The following is a 17,433-nucleotide window of genomic DNA, read 5'->3' on the forward strand; positions in this document are numbered from 1 at the left end:
TTTATTCCTAGAAACCTCTCTTTTCATGCTTAGGCGTCCTATGGGCGGTGCCAGGCAGTGATTGACAGCTAAGGCTACTTTCACACTGGCGTTTTAGTTTCCGTTTGTAAAATCCGTTCAGGGCTCTCACAAGCGTCCAAAACGGATCAGTTTTGCCCTTAATGCATTCTGAATGGATAAGGATCCGCTAAGAATGCATCAGTTTGGCTTTGTTCTGCCTCCATTCCGCTTTGGAGACGGACACCAAAACACTGCTTGCAGCGTTTTGTTGTCCGTCTGACGAAACTGAGCCAAATGGATCCATTTACGTTAACATAGTCAAAATGGATCCGTCTTAAACACCACTGAAAGTCAAATGGGGGACAGATCCGTATTCTATTGTGCCAGATTGTGTCATAGAAAACTGATCCGTCCCCATTGACTTAAATTGTGTGTCAGGACAGATCCGTTTTCTATGACACAATCTGGCACAATAGAATACGGATCTGTCCCCCATTTGACTTTCAGTGGTGTTTAAGACGGATCCATTTTGACTATGTTAACGATAATACAAACGGATCCGTTCTGAACGGATGCATGAGGTTGTATTATCTGAATGGATGCGTTTGTGCAGATCCATGACGGATCCGCACCAAACGCGAGTGTGAAAGTAGCCTAACCCTGCATAACTAAACGTCAGTCTCTGAGGTGACCGTCCACATGACTCCTAGCATAAAAAGAACAGAGATTTTAATGACAAGTAATACAAAATCTTTTCCTATTAAACTATATATCAATCTGCTCAGCTCCTCCTGCTCCACAACATGCCGCCTGCAGGCTGCACTGCATTTTTATGGTAGCATGTTCCCTCTAAGGGCTCATGTGCACAGCCGTTGCTGCTTGCAAACAGCGGGTCCACAAAATATGGGCACTGTATTACAGATGCGGATCCGCTCACTTGCATGTACTACTTTTTTGTGGTGCAGACCATTGGATGCGGATCGCGGACCCCATTCAAGTGAATAGGTGTGCGTTCGCAGACGGTGGGCACACGGTCGGTGCCCTTGCATTGCGGTCTGCAGCACAGGCCCGGGCAGCACACGTTATGTGCATGAGCCCTAAAACACACAACTTGTATCCGGGCCCCAGCTCGGTCCGTGTAAGAGAGCATAGAGCGTTTTATAAAGCGATCATCTGTCGGGTAAGGGTTTGGCTGCACTGCCGGTAACTTCTATAACTACGGGGTAGTCTCTGTTCTCTTCACATTACTGCCAAGGTGCAGCACTCCAGGCTTTCTGGAGGAGCCTTGGCCTGCTCAGCATGGGTCTTGGAATGAAAATTATAAGGTATCGGTTGTCTTCACATTCTTAAACCTTGAAGCAATCCGCTGGTTAGAAGGACTCTAAGAATCAGTCTTCCCCTCAGTACAGATGAAGCAGAGTAAAATTCCCCATACATACAGCAAGATAGTCGAGATATCATAATTATTATTTTTATAGGAATCCAAGTAAACTGACTAATGTAGTATTAGCCGAGCTGCGCCTCACTGTTTATTACAGTGCAGCCCAGGGTAACATGACAAATTCAGCTATGCTATACTACGCTTGAGTACACTTTAGTTAGAGCAAAATTTGTATCTCTAGTGCATTTACTGACGTGCATAACTCATTGGGGTAATGTTTCCCTCACTGGTCGGGCACTTTTAGCAGGTGTGCACATTCAGCCATTAAATATTAAAGTGCCTCTGTCATCAGGCTATGTCTGTGATGGCTAACCTCTGGGACTCCAGCTGTGGTACAACTACAACTCCCAAGATGTACACTTGCTTGGCTGTTCTCCGCTGTGAACTCTGTAGAAATGATAGGAGCATGCTGGGAGTCATAGTTTCACCACAGCTGGAGTGCTGGAGGTTAGCCATCACTGGTCTATGCTACCCTATGTAAGGACAGCCTAGTATGGGGATAGGTCTGCTCTCTTATTAGCCAAAATGGCACGAAAAATATTGTTCCGTTTGGCTAGGAGGAGTGATAAAAGAGTGCACCAGAGACATGGATGGGGCAATTATTAAAGGGGTTGTCCCATTAAGACAACGTATCTCCTGTCAATTGGCCAAGGTATGACCACTGGGGCCCACTTGAATGGAGCGGCAATCACGCATGCTACATTCTGCTCTATGGGGCTGCTAGAGATTGCCAAGCACTTGTATTCATCTCTCTCCAGCAGCCCCATAGGGTTGAATGAAGCTTCGGACGTGCATGCATCTGTGCCGCCTTTTCAAACAGGGGTCACAGGCCCTGTGCCGCCCCAGCATGGGGCCCTTTGCAAATCAGATACTTATCCTCTTTCCTGTGGATAGGAGATGAATTTCCTTAAGGCCCCTTTCAGACGAGCGAGTTCGATGCATCAGACTCGCAGCGTAAGTATGCGGCAGCACCTGTCCTGACCTCCCAACACTGATGCTCCTTATATTGATTTATGATGCTATATAACCCTTACAGTTCTGGAATGTATTGTATAACACTGACATAGTGCTGCCAGAACTGTAAAGGTTAGATAGCATCACAAATCAATATAATGCTATGCAAACCCGTCGGTGATGGGAGGTCAGGACAGGTCCTGCCGCATACTCGCACTACCAGTCTGATACGTGGAATTAGCTTATCTGAAAGGGGCCTTAATGGGACAACCCATTTTAAAGGGGTTATGTAGCGCTCAATATCTGATTGGAGGGGTTTGACTCATGGCATCAGCTGATCGGTGGGATGCTGGGCGTCAGACTCACCGTTGATTAGCTATCAGGATAGGTCTTCAATATTGTAGCGCTGCACAAACCCTTTGAGGCTGGTGTTTCATACTGAAGGCTTATGAAGTGTGCTGGATTAAGGTGAAACAAATTTATTAAGAGATGGAGATATCTTAATACATTTTGGTACATCTTCTGGCACTCTGTATGCCAAAAAAGCAAATCCACTCATGCTATGTGAGCTGGCGTAGGTTTGTGCTATCATGTAAGCTAGTGTCTGATGGAAATTATAGTAAATCTATTCCACTAAGCCCCAATCATTTTTTCTTTTTTTCCAAAATGCCTGGAAACCATCAGCATGCTGACAGATTTCTGATCATGTAGCCAGAGGTGTTGCTTTACTTTAACCTGTGTACTGCACACTTTTCTGTAAGGATTCTTTTGTGCTCATAGCAAGCCCATATACTATTATTATGCATGTGCGTGGGCAGTAAGCACATAGATTGATCCTGAGATCTTTTCCCGAAGACCAAGAATAGTCACCCTGAGGATGCGCTGCTAGGTTTTAGCACACTCCGAGATGAAAGGAATTATCCTCATTATTCCCATTAAGTCCTGGACAGACCCTTAGCAGGAAGAGCTCCGTCCTTTTAAGCACTTAGCATGCTCTCTTGCTTCTCTTGACCATAGCAGAATGATACTTGAAGCATGTGCGTTCACCATTGTGCATACAAATTCTTTACTGTAGACAAACATTGAATTTGGCTCAGGACCTGCAGCGCGAACACACTGTGACGCTTATTTTTCTTCCCCGAAACAATGCACCATTTATAATCAAAATCCATTGCGCTATTTGATCCCTTTCTGATTCATAAGACCCCAATATTCCAACTGATGACACAGTTAGCGAATTTTCTCCCTAAAATAGAAGCTCCCAGGAATTAGAAGATCATCTTTTTTTGCCAGGAGCATTTCTATAGGATGTGGCTGGAGAGTGGAGCTCGAGTTGGTTGCACTCTGGATAAGATAGGAGGTGGGATATGCCCATATGAATGCCCTTGATCTAAAGAGCATCTGTCATCAGTATCAGCTGATAGGGTTGATCCGGAAGAGCAAACCAATACTTTATATATGTGTCTCCGTTGCACTGTTCCCAAGATATATCACTTTTTAGTGATGTGTAAAATTTGGTCTTCGGTGCACTGAGGGATGGGCCCAGGCCCTTCAGAGCACTAAAGCTACTCTGCTCTACACCTTTAGCCAAATTGCTTGACTCTATTAATCAAGGGGACAGGGGGAGTAGTAAGAGGTGCAGGCTGGAGAAGCTCTGGTGTTTAGAGCCACCCCCTTGGTGCACCAAAGACCCGATTCACATAAGTGATATTTCTTGGGGCTGGTGCAATGGAAACCCACACATAAGGATCATTTCACTCATCGGGGTCAAACCTACCAGGCATTACGATTGGGTTGATCCTGAAGACAGATGCTCTTTAAAGGGGTTACAGATATTGTAGGTCTGTCCTTAGACAATTGGAGGGGTCTGACACAAGGCAGGTCACCACAGCAGTCAGCAATTGGCTGCAGCAGTGTGAAAATGGACGTTTACCTCCTGGGAGTGCAGCCGAGTTCGGGGAGAGAAGTAGCGGGGAGCCGGCACCCAGAAGCAGGTAAGAATGCTCATCTTTGTAGATCTGTCCAGTTGGAGGATGGACAATCCCTAACCTGGACAACCCGTTTAATTTACTTAATGTGGAGAGTGGAGCTTAGCTGCTGTGTATAGAAGAGAGCGGCGCTGTTCTAGGAGTGGGGGGTGCAGACCCTCTTTTCTACTTTTGGACAACACATTTCATATTTCTGTTGCTTTTACTGCAGCTTAATATCCATATTTCTTTTTCTCTCCTTTTTGCTCTTTTAGTACTTCGAATATACACTAAGTCATGAAATTCGACATAACATCCAAAAGGAGCTGTGTCTCAGAGCTGGTAAAGGGCAGGTTCTCCTTAAGAGATGTAATTACAAAGGCAAAGGGACAACTGTTCTACCTGAGGAAAAATGGGAACTTCAGAAGGTATGTTCATGGAATTCACTGGAAGAATAACGCTGCTGAGATTTTGCACCTTACTAGACAAAGTTTGTAAGACCTAGAGGAAAAGGGGGGTTGGCTTAGCAGGGAGCTGCGTGACTTAAAATTTGGCAATGTGCTCCAAAATCGCACCAATATTTTGGCACACGTTAAGCCGACCAATAAGCAGTGTAAAGTTAAAAGTGCTTAACATGTCTAGAAAGATTCACCAAATGTACCACACAGTCTGAACCAGTCTAATATGTTTGGAACTCCTGCAGATTGCCTGGTCCAATATCAAACCTGATTAGTAAATCTATCAAAATTTTACCCACTCCTCATATTTTAGTAAACCTTCTGCGTAATCCACCAGTTAGTATGCACCCATCATTTTGAGTTTTTCTTCACTGGAACATATCCACAATTCTGTTCAGATTAATTTCAAAATCTATCTTGAGAGGGGCCAAGATCGCTATTGTGTTAGGACAGTGACGGAGTAGATGTCACCATCTCTGATGGTTTAGAGTAGTGATGAGGTTAATGATAACCTCCCTAGTGGTAGGACAATAAACGGGGTAATACCAAATTCTTTGGTGGTCTAGGGTAATAAAGGGGTTAATACTAAGTTCATTAGTGGTCTAGGGCTTCGGAAGGGCATAAGATCGCATTTTCAGGCTGCTTCATGACGGCAAACGATGTTGAAAGATAGCATAAAATCTAATTTGATACAAGTTAGCGAGAACAATTTGGAGTCAGTTTGGGTTACCTTGCAGCTTGTTAATCATAAGGTAACTCGTGTAGGTGTGATATATAGACCACCTAGCCAAGTCAAAGAATTAGATGATCTACTAGTTGAGGAAATAGCTAAAATGACATTGAAGGGGGAAGTTATCATTATGGGAGACTTCAATCTTCCAGATGTAAACTGGAAAACCAAAATGGCTAGTTCTGCCAGGAGTACAGATATTCTAAATTCCCTACTGGGATTATCTCTACAGCAAGTAGTGGAGGAGCCAACCCAGAAGGAGGCCATTTTAGATTTAGTATTCACAAATGGGAATTTGGTATCTGATATTACTGTAGGGGAAAGCTTGGGATCTAGTGATCACCAGTCAGTGTGGTTTACTATAAGTACAGTGACTGAGTCACACCACACAAAAACAAAAGTTTTAGATTTTAGAAAAACTGACTTTTCTAAAATTAGATTAGTGGTACACTAGTCCCTATCAGACTGGAACAGTTTCAATGGAGTCCAGGAGAAATGGGACTACTTAAAAGTGGCACTATTGAAGGCAACAGAAAATTGCATTAGGCTTGTCAGTAAAAGCAAAAAAAGGAAGAGACCACTGTGGTACTCAGTAGAAGTGGCCAAAATCATTAAAAACAAAAAGATAGCATTTAGGAATTATAAAAAAAAACAAAATGAGGATGACTGACAAATTTATAAGATTAGGCAGAGAGAGGCCAAACAAGTTATAAGAGCTTCTAAAGCACAGGCAGAAGAGAAATTAGCTCAGTCAGGGAAAAAAGGCGATAAGGCATTCTTCAGATACATAAATGAAAAAAGGAAACTAAAACAAGGAATTACCAAATTAAAAACTAAAGAAGGAAGGTATATGGAAGCAGATAAAGAACTAGCTGACTGCCTCAATGAATACTTCTGTTCAGTTTTTACAAAGGAAAATGAAGGAGAAGGACCTCAGTTAGGAAAGAAGACTAATGAATCTTTTGACGCATGTGTCTTTACAGAGGAAGAGGTTCTAAGTCAACTGTCTAAAATTAATACAAATAAGTCGCAGGGGCCTGATGGGATACACCCAAAGCTATTAAAAGAGCTCAGCGGTGAACTAGCAAAACCATTAACAGATTTATTTAACCAATCACTGGCAACAGGAGTCGTCCCAGAAGATTGGAAATTAGCAAATGTTGTGCCCATTCACAAGAAAGGTAGTAAGGAGGAATCGGGCAACTATAGGCCAGTAAGCCTGACATCAATAGTGGGGAAATTAATGGAAACCATACTTGAGGAGAGGATTGTGGACCATCTAAAATCCCATGGATTGAAAGATGAAAAACAGCATGGGTTTACTTCAGGGAGATCATGTCAAACTAATCTTATTGATTTTTTTGATTGGGTGACTAAAATAATAGATGGCGGAGGTGCAGTAGACCTCACTTATCTAGACTTTAGTAAGGCTTTTGATACTGTCCCACATAGAAGGCTTATCAATAAAGTGCAGTCATTGGGCTTGGACTCCCATATTGTTGAATGAATTAGGCAGTGGCTGAGGGACAGACAACAGAGGGTTGTAGTCAATGGAGTATATTCAGACCAAGGTCTTGTTACCAGTGGGGTACCTCAGGGATCTGTTCTGGGACCCATATTGTTTAATATCTTTATCAGCGAAATTACAGAAGGCCTCAATGGTAAGGTGTGTCTTTTTGCTGATGATACAAAGATTTGTAACAGGGTTGATGTTCCTGGAGGAATACACCAAATGGAAAAGGACTAGAGGAATGGTCAAAAATCTAGCAACTAAAATTTAATGTTGATAAGTGCAAGATAATGCACCTGGGACGTAAAAACCCAAGAGCAGAATATACAATCAGTGATACAGTCCTAACCTCAGTATCTGAGGAAAGGGATTTAGGGATCATTATTTCAGAAGACTTAAAGGTAGGCAGACAATGTCACAGAGCAGCAGGAAATGCTAGCAGAATGCTTGGGTGTATAGGGAGAGGCATTACTATTAGAAAGAGGGAGGCGCTCATGCCGCTCTACAGAGCACTAGTGAGACCTAATTTGGAGTATTGTGCTCAGTACTGGAGACCATATCTCCAGAAGGATATTGATACTTTGGAGAGAGTTCAGAGAAGAGCTACTAAACTGGTACATGGATTGCAGGATAAAACTTACCAGGGAAGATTAAAGGAACTTAACATATATAGCTTGGAAGAAAGACGAGACAGAGGGGATATGATAGAAACTTTTAAATACATAAAGGGAATCAACAAGGTAAAATGGGAGAGAATATTTAAAAGAAGAAAAACTGCTACAAGAGGACAAAGTTTTAAATTAGAGGGGCAAAGGTTTAAAAGTAATATAAGGAAGTATTACTTTACTGAGAGAGTAGTGGATGCATGGAATACCCTTCCTGCAGAAGTGGCAGCTGCAAATACAGTGAAGGAGTTTAAGCATGCATGGGATAGGCATAAGGCCATCCTCCATATAAGATAGGGCCAGGGGCTATCCATAGTATTTAGTATATTTGGCAGACTAGATGGGCCAAATGGTTCCTATCTGCCAACACATTCTATGTTTCTATAGCGTGACAGTCGGTAGAAATTGAAACCTGCTTTTTTTTTCAGCGCCACCACCTACACTGGCACTAGTTGTGGTTATGGCAGCGAGACATTATTTTATATTGCGTGGCCACAAGTCTCCATGAAGCCCTAGCCTAATATTCCTGGTGGTCTAGGGTAGTTAAAGGGGAAAGTCCCAATATATACCTAGCGGCATACATTAATAAAGGGCTTAATTCCAACTTCCCTGTTGGCCTAGGGTAGTGGAACAGATAAAAAAAACACTCCTGGTGTTCTGGGGTATTTAATAGCAACATCCCTCATTGTCTAGGGCAGGGTTCTTCAACTTCGGTCCTCAGGGCCCGCCAGCCGTGTTTTCAGGATTTCCTTAGAATTGAGCAGGTGATATAATTAGTGTCAGTGCACCAGGACTTCAGATATTCTCAAATCGTGATTACCGGTAGGTGGGCCTTGAGGACTGGAGTTGAGGAACACTGGAATAGGGTATTGAAGAAGTCCATCCAAATTAATGAAAACTTTTCCCCATGGTTTATGGAGTCTGCACAAGACAAATTTACCACGTTAGTTTTTGGCCAGTTTCACATGAACGCGTTCTTTGCTGGAAACACACGCCGCATGTAACAGCTGCATTTCCTGGACCGAACGCTGCTCCTCTGGCCTAAACTCACAGCATCTAATTACTTACAGTATACTGTAAGTTTGTGCCAGATCGTGGGTTTACTGTACTGTACTCGCGTAGTGCTATGGGTACAGTAAGGTCAGACAGAAGCTCACAGCATCTTAAATCATTATGGTGCTGAGAGTTCAGGTCAGAGGATTATGGTTCGGTCCGGACATGGAACGTGTTTCTCGGACTGAACATGCTTAGCCTCACTGTTACCTCACACAACTATAGAGTTAAATGATCTCCTGACTAGCTTTTCCTTTTTCGTCTTTTTCCAGGATCAGCTCCTCTACAATGCTGCATACAATATGTGCCTGACTGCAAATGGCCCCAACCCAAGTCTTGTGCCTTGTAACCCCTCGGAACCTTTTCAGCAATGGATTTTCCGACAAAGCCCTTAAGAAAACGATTGACCCCTTCTCTTTAACACTGTGATAAGAAAATACACTGTAACGTTTTATGCCATCGCAGCCGACTTGGTTTAGTTCGAAAACAGCTAAGTCTGTTGGGTTACGAAGGAAAGAACACTCGGAACGTTGTGGGTCTGCTGAAGATGCCAAAGAAGGTCTTAAGTCTTAGTTTTTTTGTGTGCGTTTACATGATGATTGTTAATGGGTCGGGGGGGTCTCTTGAGTGTTTACAATGACTACAAAAAACTTCTGGACAGGGGAGAGGGAACCTACCTTAATGGAGAACTCCATTCAGAAATTCTATATAGATTATTACAAGGTGTTTGTGTGTTCCTTGCATGCACATTGTAGACTGTGTATCTGCTGTTGCAATATGGTTTCTACATTGTATCCGCCAGTGGCTGGTTGTCTAGTTGATGCATGCACCAGCAATTTATTAGACTCCAGTGCCTTTTTGAGACTTTTCGATATATACAAGATGGCGGGTGCACAATGTTATGTGACGTGTAAGCTTCACCCGGGGTAGCAGACGTTTCTGATATGGCAATTGGAAATATTGTATCGTCAGACCTAACAAGGAAAAAAAAAAAGGGGGATTTAAAACTTGTTGCTATTTTCCAACCTGGGGTTTTATAGCTATGTCATTGGGTAAACGTATGGGATTACAGTTTCTGTTTAAAGCCTCATGCACGCGACCGTTTTTCGGGTCTGCGGTTTTTGCAGCTCGGGTGCTGACCCATTCACTTCAATGGGGCCGCAAAAGATGCAGACAGCACTCCGTGTGCTGTCCGCATCTGTTGCTCCGTTCCGTAGCCCCTCAAAAAAAAAATATATATATAGCATGTCCTATTCTTGTCTGTTTTGTGGACAAGAATAGGCATTTATATTGAAGGCTGTCCGTACATGCTTTGCACTTGGTACGCAGTAAACCAACCAATAGGTGATGACAAAGTGTCAGGTCTAGCAAAATTTTATAATATAACGTTAGCCACTGTGATAAATTTGGAGCAACTTTAGATATCCGGGTCTAAGTTTAGCTGTCGAACTATTAGGATTAGAAAATTGGACCTGATTTTCTTCATACAGCACCATTTATTTTTCAGCATTGGTCTGTCTCCAAGATTATGTTCAAAATTTTCAGTGGCAGAAATGGTGGTTTAGAACATAGTTTTGGTTAAGAGCACGTGTCTGACCGACCCAAGAGAATTTATTATCTAAAAACAGGGAGGGAATAGTAAAGCGTGCCAGGCCTTTCCTTTTGAAAAGGATTATTATTATTATTATTATTAATATATATATATATATATATATATATATATATATATATATATATATATATATAAATAATATATATTTATTTTTTTCCTAATTGTTGATGGCCTTCGGCTTAATTTGTAGTAATTTTATATGGTATATTTTGCAACCGTTTATCATAGAGCTGTTGGCACTGCCTCCTTTAACTACAAGGTGCGTACAGTTTGGATACATTATAATTAGGGACCCGCCCAAGACAGCCTATAGACTCCTCCATGTTCCATACTTTAACCAGTAGGTACCCTCTTCACTACTTGAAAGAGCTTGCTTAAAGTGCGGACATTTGACTGTTTTTGATTTCCCGCTGCTTATCAGTGTAATTCACTGACTCAGGGATAAGCAGATGCTGTTAGTTGTTAATTTTTATCATTAATTTTAATTGTATTAATTTCACAGTTTTGGGGGGTTTTTTTGTTTTTGTTTTTGGCACCTTGTCGGAATTTCATGCCTTATTTTAGAAATAGATGGTAGTTTTATTCTACTCCTAGAAACGAGTGATCTCCAAAAGAAGGCCATGGCTTCCTGAAAGAGCTGATCTGCAGGGGATCGTTTCAGATGTCTAATCCCCATCGATCTTATATTGATGACCTATCCTGAGGATTGGCCATCAATATAAAAATCTCAGACAATCCCTTTAAATAATTAAATGAAAATATGTTACGAACAAGATAGTAATTGCAGTACAAAAAATAATGCTGCTTCTTTCATGATTACGTGGTGGCAAAAATTCTGGATTTCTAAATTGCTGGTTATTGTATTATTTTTAAGGTCACGTTGAAGCTGCTGGTAAAGGTTACAGAGGAAATTCCATTGTCCACGTCTTTCTTATTAGACCTCTAAATCTCTATTCCAAAATAATTGGCTTAGATATTCTTTATTTAGGATTTAAATTCCATCCAAGAAGATCGTCCTAAAAGGTTTATTTTGTTGTTTGTGTGGATTTACTGTATTTGTTTTTTACATTTTTGTCATGCGTTCACTTTTTAAGATGAGGCTTTCTTGATGCCGTATAGGCTCAACGAGGTGGGAGGATGCCTCTCTCATCTACACTTTGTGGTGTTTTTGTTAAGCTGGCCATGCTCATTTAATGGCGTTTCGGCTCAACGATTGATTGGCCGATAGCCATCTCTCCTGACTGCCCCATACACATACAATGTGTTGTCAGGGAGAGAGGAGAAAGCCACTGCCAGACTCTTCTCATAGCAGCTTATCTCCAGGGGGAACGAAAGGATTCACTTTGCACGATCCTGCTCTCATCAGACATTATTTGTCAGGGAGAGTCTGGAGCTCCCAATACACATTAGACTGTTGGCGAAACCCGCCATTCTCGATGGATGTGCCTTAAACTTTTAGACTACAGTATGTTCACATTGGCAAAATCTGCCGCTGAGTCCTCATTCAGGACACCATCAACAGCTTCACATTGACTTCAATTTAAAAAATCTCAACCATGTGTACATGGTAGAGTTTTTCCTGCACCCGATTTAAAAAAAACACTTGCGATATGGCATGTTACTACTTTGATTTGATTGTGCTTTTCTGCAGAAGTCAGTAGGAAAGCGGTAAAATACGTTGATGGGTAGGAAGTGTATCTGGAGAGTTATTGGTGATGTTTCTGCCTTTAAAAAAGACCTCTTTTCAGCTGATGATTGTGCTACTGGTCTACTACTAATTTTTCTGCTGCAGATTTTGCCATGAGAACATAACCTAGGTAAGATTGCAATTTGCCGTAAGTCGCCTAACTTTAGGCAGTTTTTTTTCCTTTTATCGAGTAGGAGAGCCTCGCAGCTTACAACAGCCATGAGGAAGTAGGATTGAGAAAAACTGAGTCGGAAGGCCTCTTATCCCTTGGGCTCAGAGCACCTGCAAGGCTTGTATCTATGGTATGCATGTCCTTGATACCTGTCTCCCACATATACTTTTCATGATCCGACTTAAGTACTGGGAGGTTGGAAAGTCCATCCCACAGGGTTATGGAAGGTTCTAATAAAGTATGTATTTTTGATGCAGCGTACACTAAAATGTATACACTAATATAACTGCTGAGGCAGTGCTTCTCACTCTGCCTCTCATCTCCCCTGCATTTCGGTCTGCCTCTCATTTCCCTACATGTGCTGTCTAAAAGACAACCTGTTTGTTGTCCATAGCAACCAATCACAGCACAGCTTTTATTTTCCTACAGCGCTTCTTATAATATTGTAGACCTATTTTTACCAACCTATGGTTCTCCAGCTGTTAGAATACTAAAACTATCATCATGCCCTGATGGCCGAAGGCTGTTGAGGCATGATGTGAGTAATGTTACAACAGTTTGAGAGCCACAGGTTGGAAAACATAGGTCTACGGTATTGTAAGAAGTACTCTAGTGATATAAAAGCTGTGCTGTAATTGGTTGCTGTGGGCAACAAACACTTTGTCTTTTAGACAGCAAATGCAGGGAGATTAGAGGCAGACTGAAATGCAGGGGAGATGTAAGATCCAAAACACTCTATTCAACGGGACACTCCCAAAAGTGGCATAGAGGTTTCCTTTGTAAATGGGCAACTAAGGCAGAGTTTTTGAAGGCATGACTAAAGGTGGCCATACATCATTCAATAGCTGTTAGCTGAAAGATCAGCTATCTCTCAGCTCCCCCATACACATCAGGTTGGCCAATGTGTGTGTATTTAATTGAGAGAGGGAAAAAAGCTGCTGCCAGAGACTTAAAGGGGTTATCAAAAGTCTAAAACATGTCCAGGCCCCTCATATAGATTATACTTACCGGCTCCCACGTCGGTAGGGACGAGCCTCTCTAGCATGGCGGGTGACACTAGGGAGGCTTGTCCCCGTTTCAGCCTGCTATTGGCTGCTCCCCCCATTGCCAGATGTTTTGATCCATGGGAGATGCAGTGGCAGCCGTGCAGGGATCTGGAGTAACACTGGTTCCGAGGAGCAGGGTAAATATAACCTATATGAGGGGCCTGAGCATTAGGGGGCATGTTTTAGACTTTGGATAACCCTTGTATACAGCTGCTTATCTCCGAGGAGATCAAAAAGATCAGGCAAAAATATTTAATTATTTCCCACCTTCCTCTCCCCAAACATCATCTGTCGAAGCCCCTCATACACATTAAACAGTCGGGCCGAAATTGCCGTTCTTGGTGGGTTCAGCCAACAACACACTAATGTATACTGGGACCTTTTAAAAAAATAAAAAAATGTAAATAATTAAATAAATGATTTTAAAAATAATGGATCTTTTCTTTACCTCTGTAATTGTTCAAAATACGACAATGAGTATTTCTAGAAAAGAAATTCATTAGAAAATATTTATATAGATAGATGTGTACCTGGGAAAAGCTGGGTATATACACTAGTCATTAAAGTAGATGCTCTAGGCCAGTGATGGCGAACCTATGGCACGGGTGCCAGAGGCGGCACTCGGAGCCCTCTCTGTGGGCACCCGCACTCTGGAAAAAGTCTATGGTGTACCAATAAGCCTTAGACTTTTCCTGCCATTCATCAGCGAAGGGCGTGCTATGAACGGCACAGTCAGAGCACTGAATGTAGGCAGGCTGTTATAGCTAAATGATAAAGTACATGGAAGATACACTATATTGGTATTGAGGTTAAATTGCAGTGTTGGCACTTTGTGATAAATAAGTGGGTTTAGGTTGCAGTTTGGGCACTCGGTCTCTAAAAGGTTCGCAATCACTGCTCTAGGCTTTGCTTTTGTCATCCAAAGGGCTTTAAAAATTATAAAATCTCTTCATATAAGGCAGCTATATCACCTAGGAATAACCACACTTGTCATTTTGTTAAAAAATTATCATTTATACTGATTTTATGACTTTAAGCCTGATACTCTTTGTTATGCCTAGGGCGGGGTCTGCAGGGGCGGTGCATAACACACAGAGAATTCCCGTGTCATGCTCCACCCCCTCAGGGACTGCACTGTATCTGTTTGTCCTGGAGTGTTCCCTTAAACTGCAGGAATTTTTTACTATTGAATTATAAAAATTGTTACCAGTCTGTAGGTGAAACAGAATTGTTTGCATTTAACCTTTATTTATTACGCTCCTGTCTATTCTATAGCTCTGTATGATGGCTTTCCTAAATAATCTACTTCAAGGGATCTTTGTATGTTGAGAGAGATATAGATATATATATATATATATATATATATATATATATATATATATATATATATATATATATATATATATAAAAGGAAAACAATGGCGGCACCGGAATACAAGAAGGGTGCTATGTCCAGGGATGTAGCAGCTTACCCCATCAATAGGAAACGAAAAAAGGACAGCACTCCAAGTAAAAGTGATGATGATTTAATCACCCATGTGCAGGCAACGTTTCAGCTCATACAAGAGCCTTTGTCAAGCAATGAACACAATAAAAGAAGGGGCATATATAAGCCAACCCCTATGACATCACAAAGTAATCAATTAACAATAAAGTGCAAATAGTGCATCAATAGTATATAGAAAAAATACACAAAATTGTGAAACAAGGTAGATACAGTGACCGATCAATATTATGTCCAATACATCATACAATAAATGCATAATCGCACAAAACTGTATACAGATAAATTGATTGGACAATACATATCAGGTGTATAAGGTATATATTAAGTGGGAAAGACTGAACGATGCTGCAAAAAAGAGGAGGAGCGACAGCCTACCCTGTGTTGCCAGCCAGGTCACACACGCCATGTATCGCCATTATGGCGTTCGGATGGATCCAGTGCGCACGCGCCAAATCAAGTGAACAGCAAGATGTAACTTCCGCAAATGACGCAGCCCGAGCATGCGCATAAAGATAAAGAGCTGCGTCGGCCATCTTGGAAATGGTACAAAACCTCAGATGTAGACAAAGAGGCGCAAATAATGAACCAAATTGTACATATGATAATCATATGGCGAAAATATGCGCAAAGAAATAGAGAAACAATATTATTAAGCAATATATAGTTATTCACCAATGTGTGTGCGCCAGCCTGATAATGAACAGAGTAGCGCTAAACGGAAATAATACCGTTTGCCTGTTAGTGTGTCCATGGGGAACAAGAAAGGGGATGCATACAAAAGATGCAGCCCAATTCAAGAAGGCACCAACTGGAACAAAACCCGCAACAATGTTGTAGGTATGTCACAGAAGGGCCCATAGTTCCCAAAGGACACACAATCATAAAGGACACACAGTGAACAACATAGTGCATTAAATAAGAAAAAATGCATCCAGGCTATAGAACATGGACAATGTTTCAAGACATGTGGGCAATTGTGGAACACATCGGGTACGCTTCACCTCATCAACCTGCAGCATCATTCATGCCTGTGAAAAAGGAAGAGAAAAGAAGAAAAATGAGAAACTGGCTTAATAGTGTTCATAATACACTACGTATCCTCAAGGGAAACACATAACGCATACATGGCAATTGTGGGGCAAACTAACACTCTAAATATATAACCCCGGATTATAATCCACATTGAGCCCATTGGGTCTCAGACTATTAAGGGTGTAGATCCAGAAAAGCTCTCTTTTCCTCAGAATCAACACCCTATTGCCCCCACGTCTGGGCATGGGAATGTGGTCAATGGCCCAACATTTAAGATCTCTTTCGGAGTGTTGAAATTCCGTGAAATGTTTGGCAATGGGGAGATCTTTTCTTTTTTTGCGTATGACCAACTTGTTAGAGCGGACATTGGACCTAGGTCCAAATCTGTCCAAACTTCTTTAACCACACATGGCAAAGGCAGTTTCCCCTGTTTGTGTTGCATTGACTGCAAGTATATGGGCAGGGGACCTGCCTTTGTCCATCCAACTACTGGAGTTTCTTATCCTATTCGATTTCATCTCACATGCAGTTCAAACTTTGTGATTTATGTTCTGATTTGCCCGTGTAAATTACTATATGTGGGTGAGACGTCAACGGACCTCAGAACGCGATTGAACAATCACCGATTGTCCATACGCAAAAAAAGAAAAGATCTCCCCATTGCCAAACATTTCACGGAATTTCAACACTCCGAAAGAGATCTTAAATGTTGGGCCATTGACCACATTCCCATGCCCAGACGTGGGGGCAATAGGGTGTTGATTCTGAGGAAAAGAGAGCTTTTCTGGATCTACACCCTTAATAGTCTGAGACCCAATGGGCTCAATGTGGATTATAATCCGGGGTTATATATTTAGAGTGTTAGTTTGCCCCACAATTGCCATGTATGCGTTATGTGTTTCCCTTGAGGATACGTAGTGTATTATGAACACTATTAAGCCAGTTTCTCATTTTTCTTCTTTTCTCTTCCTTTTTCACAGGCATGAATGATGCTGCAGGTTGATGAGGTGAAGCGTACCCGATGTGTTCCACAATTGCCCACATGTCTTGAAACATTGTCCATGTTCTATAGCCTGGATGCATTTTTTCTTATTTAATGCACTATGTTGTTCACTGTGTGTCCTTTATGATTGTGTGTCCTTTGGGAACTATGGGCCCTTCTGTGACATACCTACAACATTGTTGCGGGTTTTGTTCCAGTTGGTGCCTTCTTGAATTGGGCTGCATCTTTTGTATGCATCCCCTTTCTTGTTCCCCATGGACACACTAACAGGCAAACGGTATTATTTCCGTTTAGCGCTACTCTGTTCATTATCAGGCTGGCGCACACACATTGGTGAATAACTATATATTGCTTAATAATATTGTTTCTCTATTTCTTTGCGCATATTTTCGCCATATGATTATCATATGTACAATTTGGTTCATTATTTGCGCCTCTTTGTCTACATCTGAGGTTTTGTACCATTTCCAAGATGGCCGACGCAGCTCTTTATCTTTATGCGCATGCTCGGGCTGCGTCATTTGCGGAAGTTACATCTTGCTGTTCACTTGATTTGGCGCGTGCGCACTGGATCCATCCGAACGCCGTAATGGCGA

The 17,433-nt window shown here is 41.9% G+C and overlaps 1 protein-coding gene across 1 annotated transcript in view; it reads left to right on the plus strand.

Annotated features, from left to right (window-relative positions):
- Positions 1 to 10,432, plus strand: part of LOC122945715 (polypeptide N-acetylgalactosaminyltransferase 3-like) — a 60,852-nt gene extending 50,420 nt beyond the window's left edge. Inside the window, exons 10-11 of the mRNA XM_044304876.1 lie at positions 4,638 to 4,790; positions 9,051 to 10,432. Of these exons, the coding sequence (XP_044160811.1) occupies positions 4,638 to 4,790; positions 9,051 to 9,173 (276 nt within the window). The 3' untranslated portion in view covers positions 9,174 to 10,432. The remainder of the gene's footprint in view (positions 1 to 4,637; positions 4,791 to 9,050) is intronic.
- Positions 10,433 to 17,433: the final 7,001 nt, after the last annotated feature.

Source organism: Bufo gargarizans, chromosome 8 (assembly GCF_014858855.1).
Source record: "Bufo gargarizans isolate SCDJY-AF-19 chromosome 8, ASM1485885v1, whole genome shotgun sequence".
NCBI classification, from domain to species: Eukaryota; Metazoa; Chordata; class Amphibia; order Anura; family Bufonidae; genus Bufo; species Bufo gargarizans.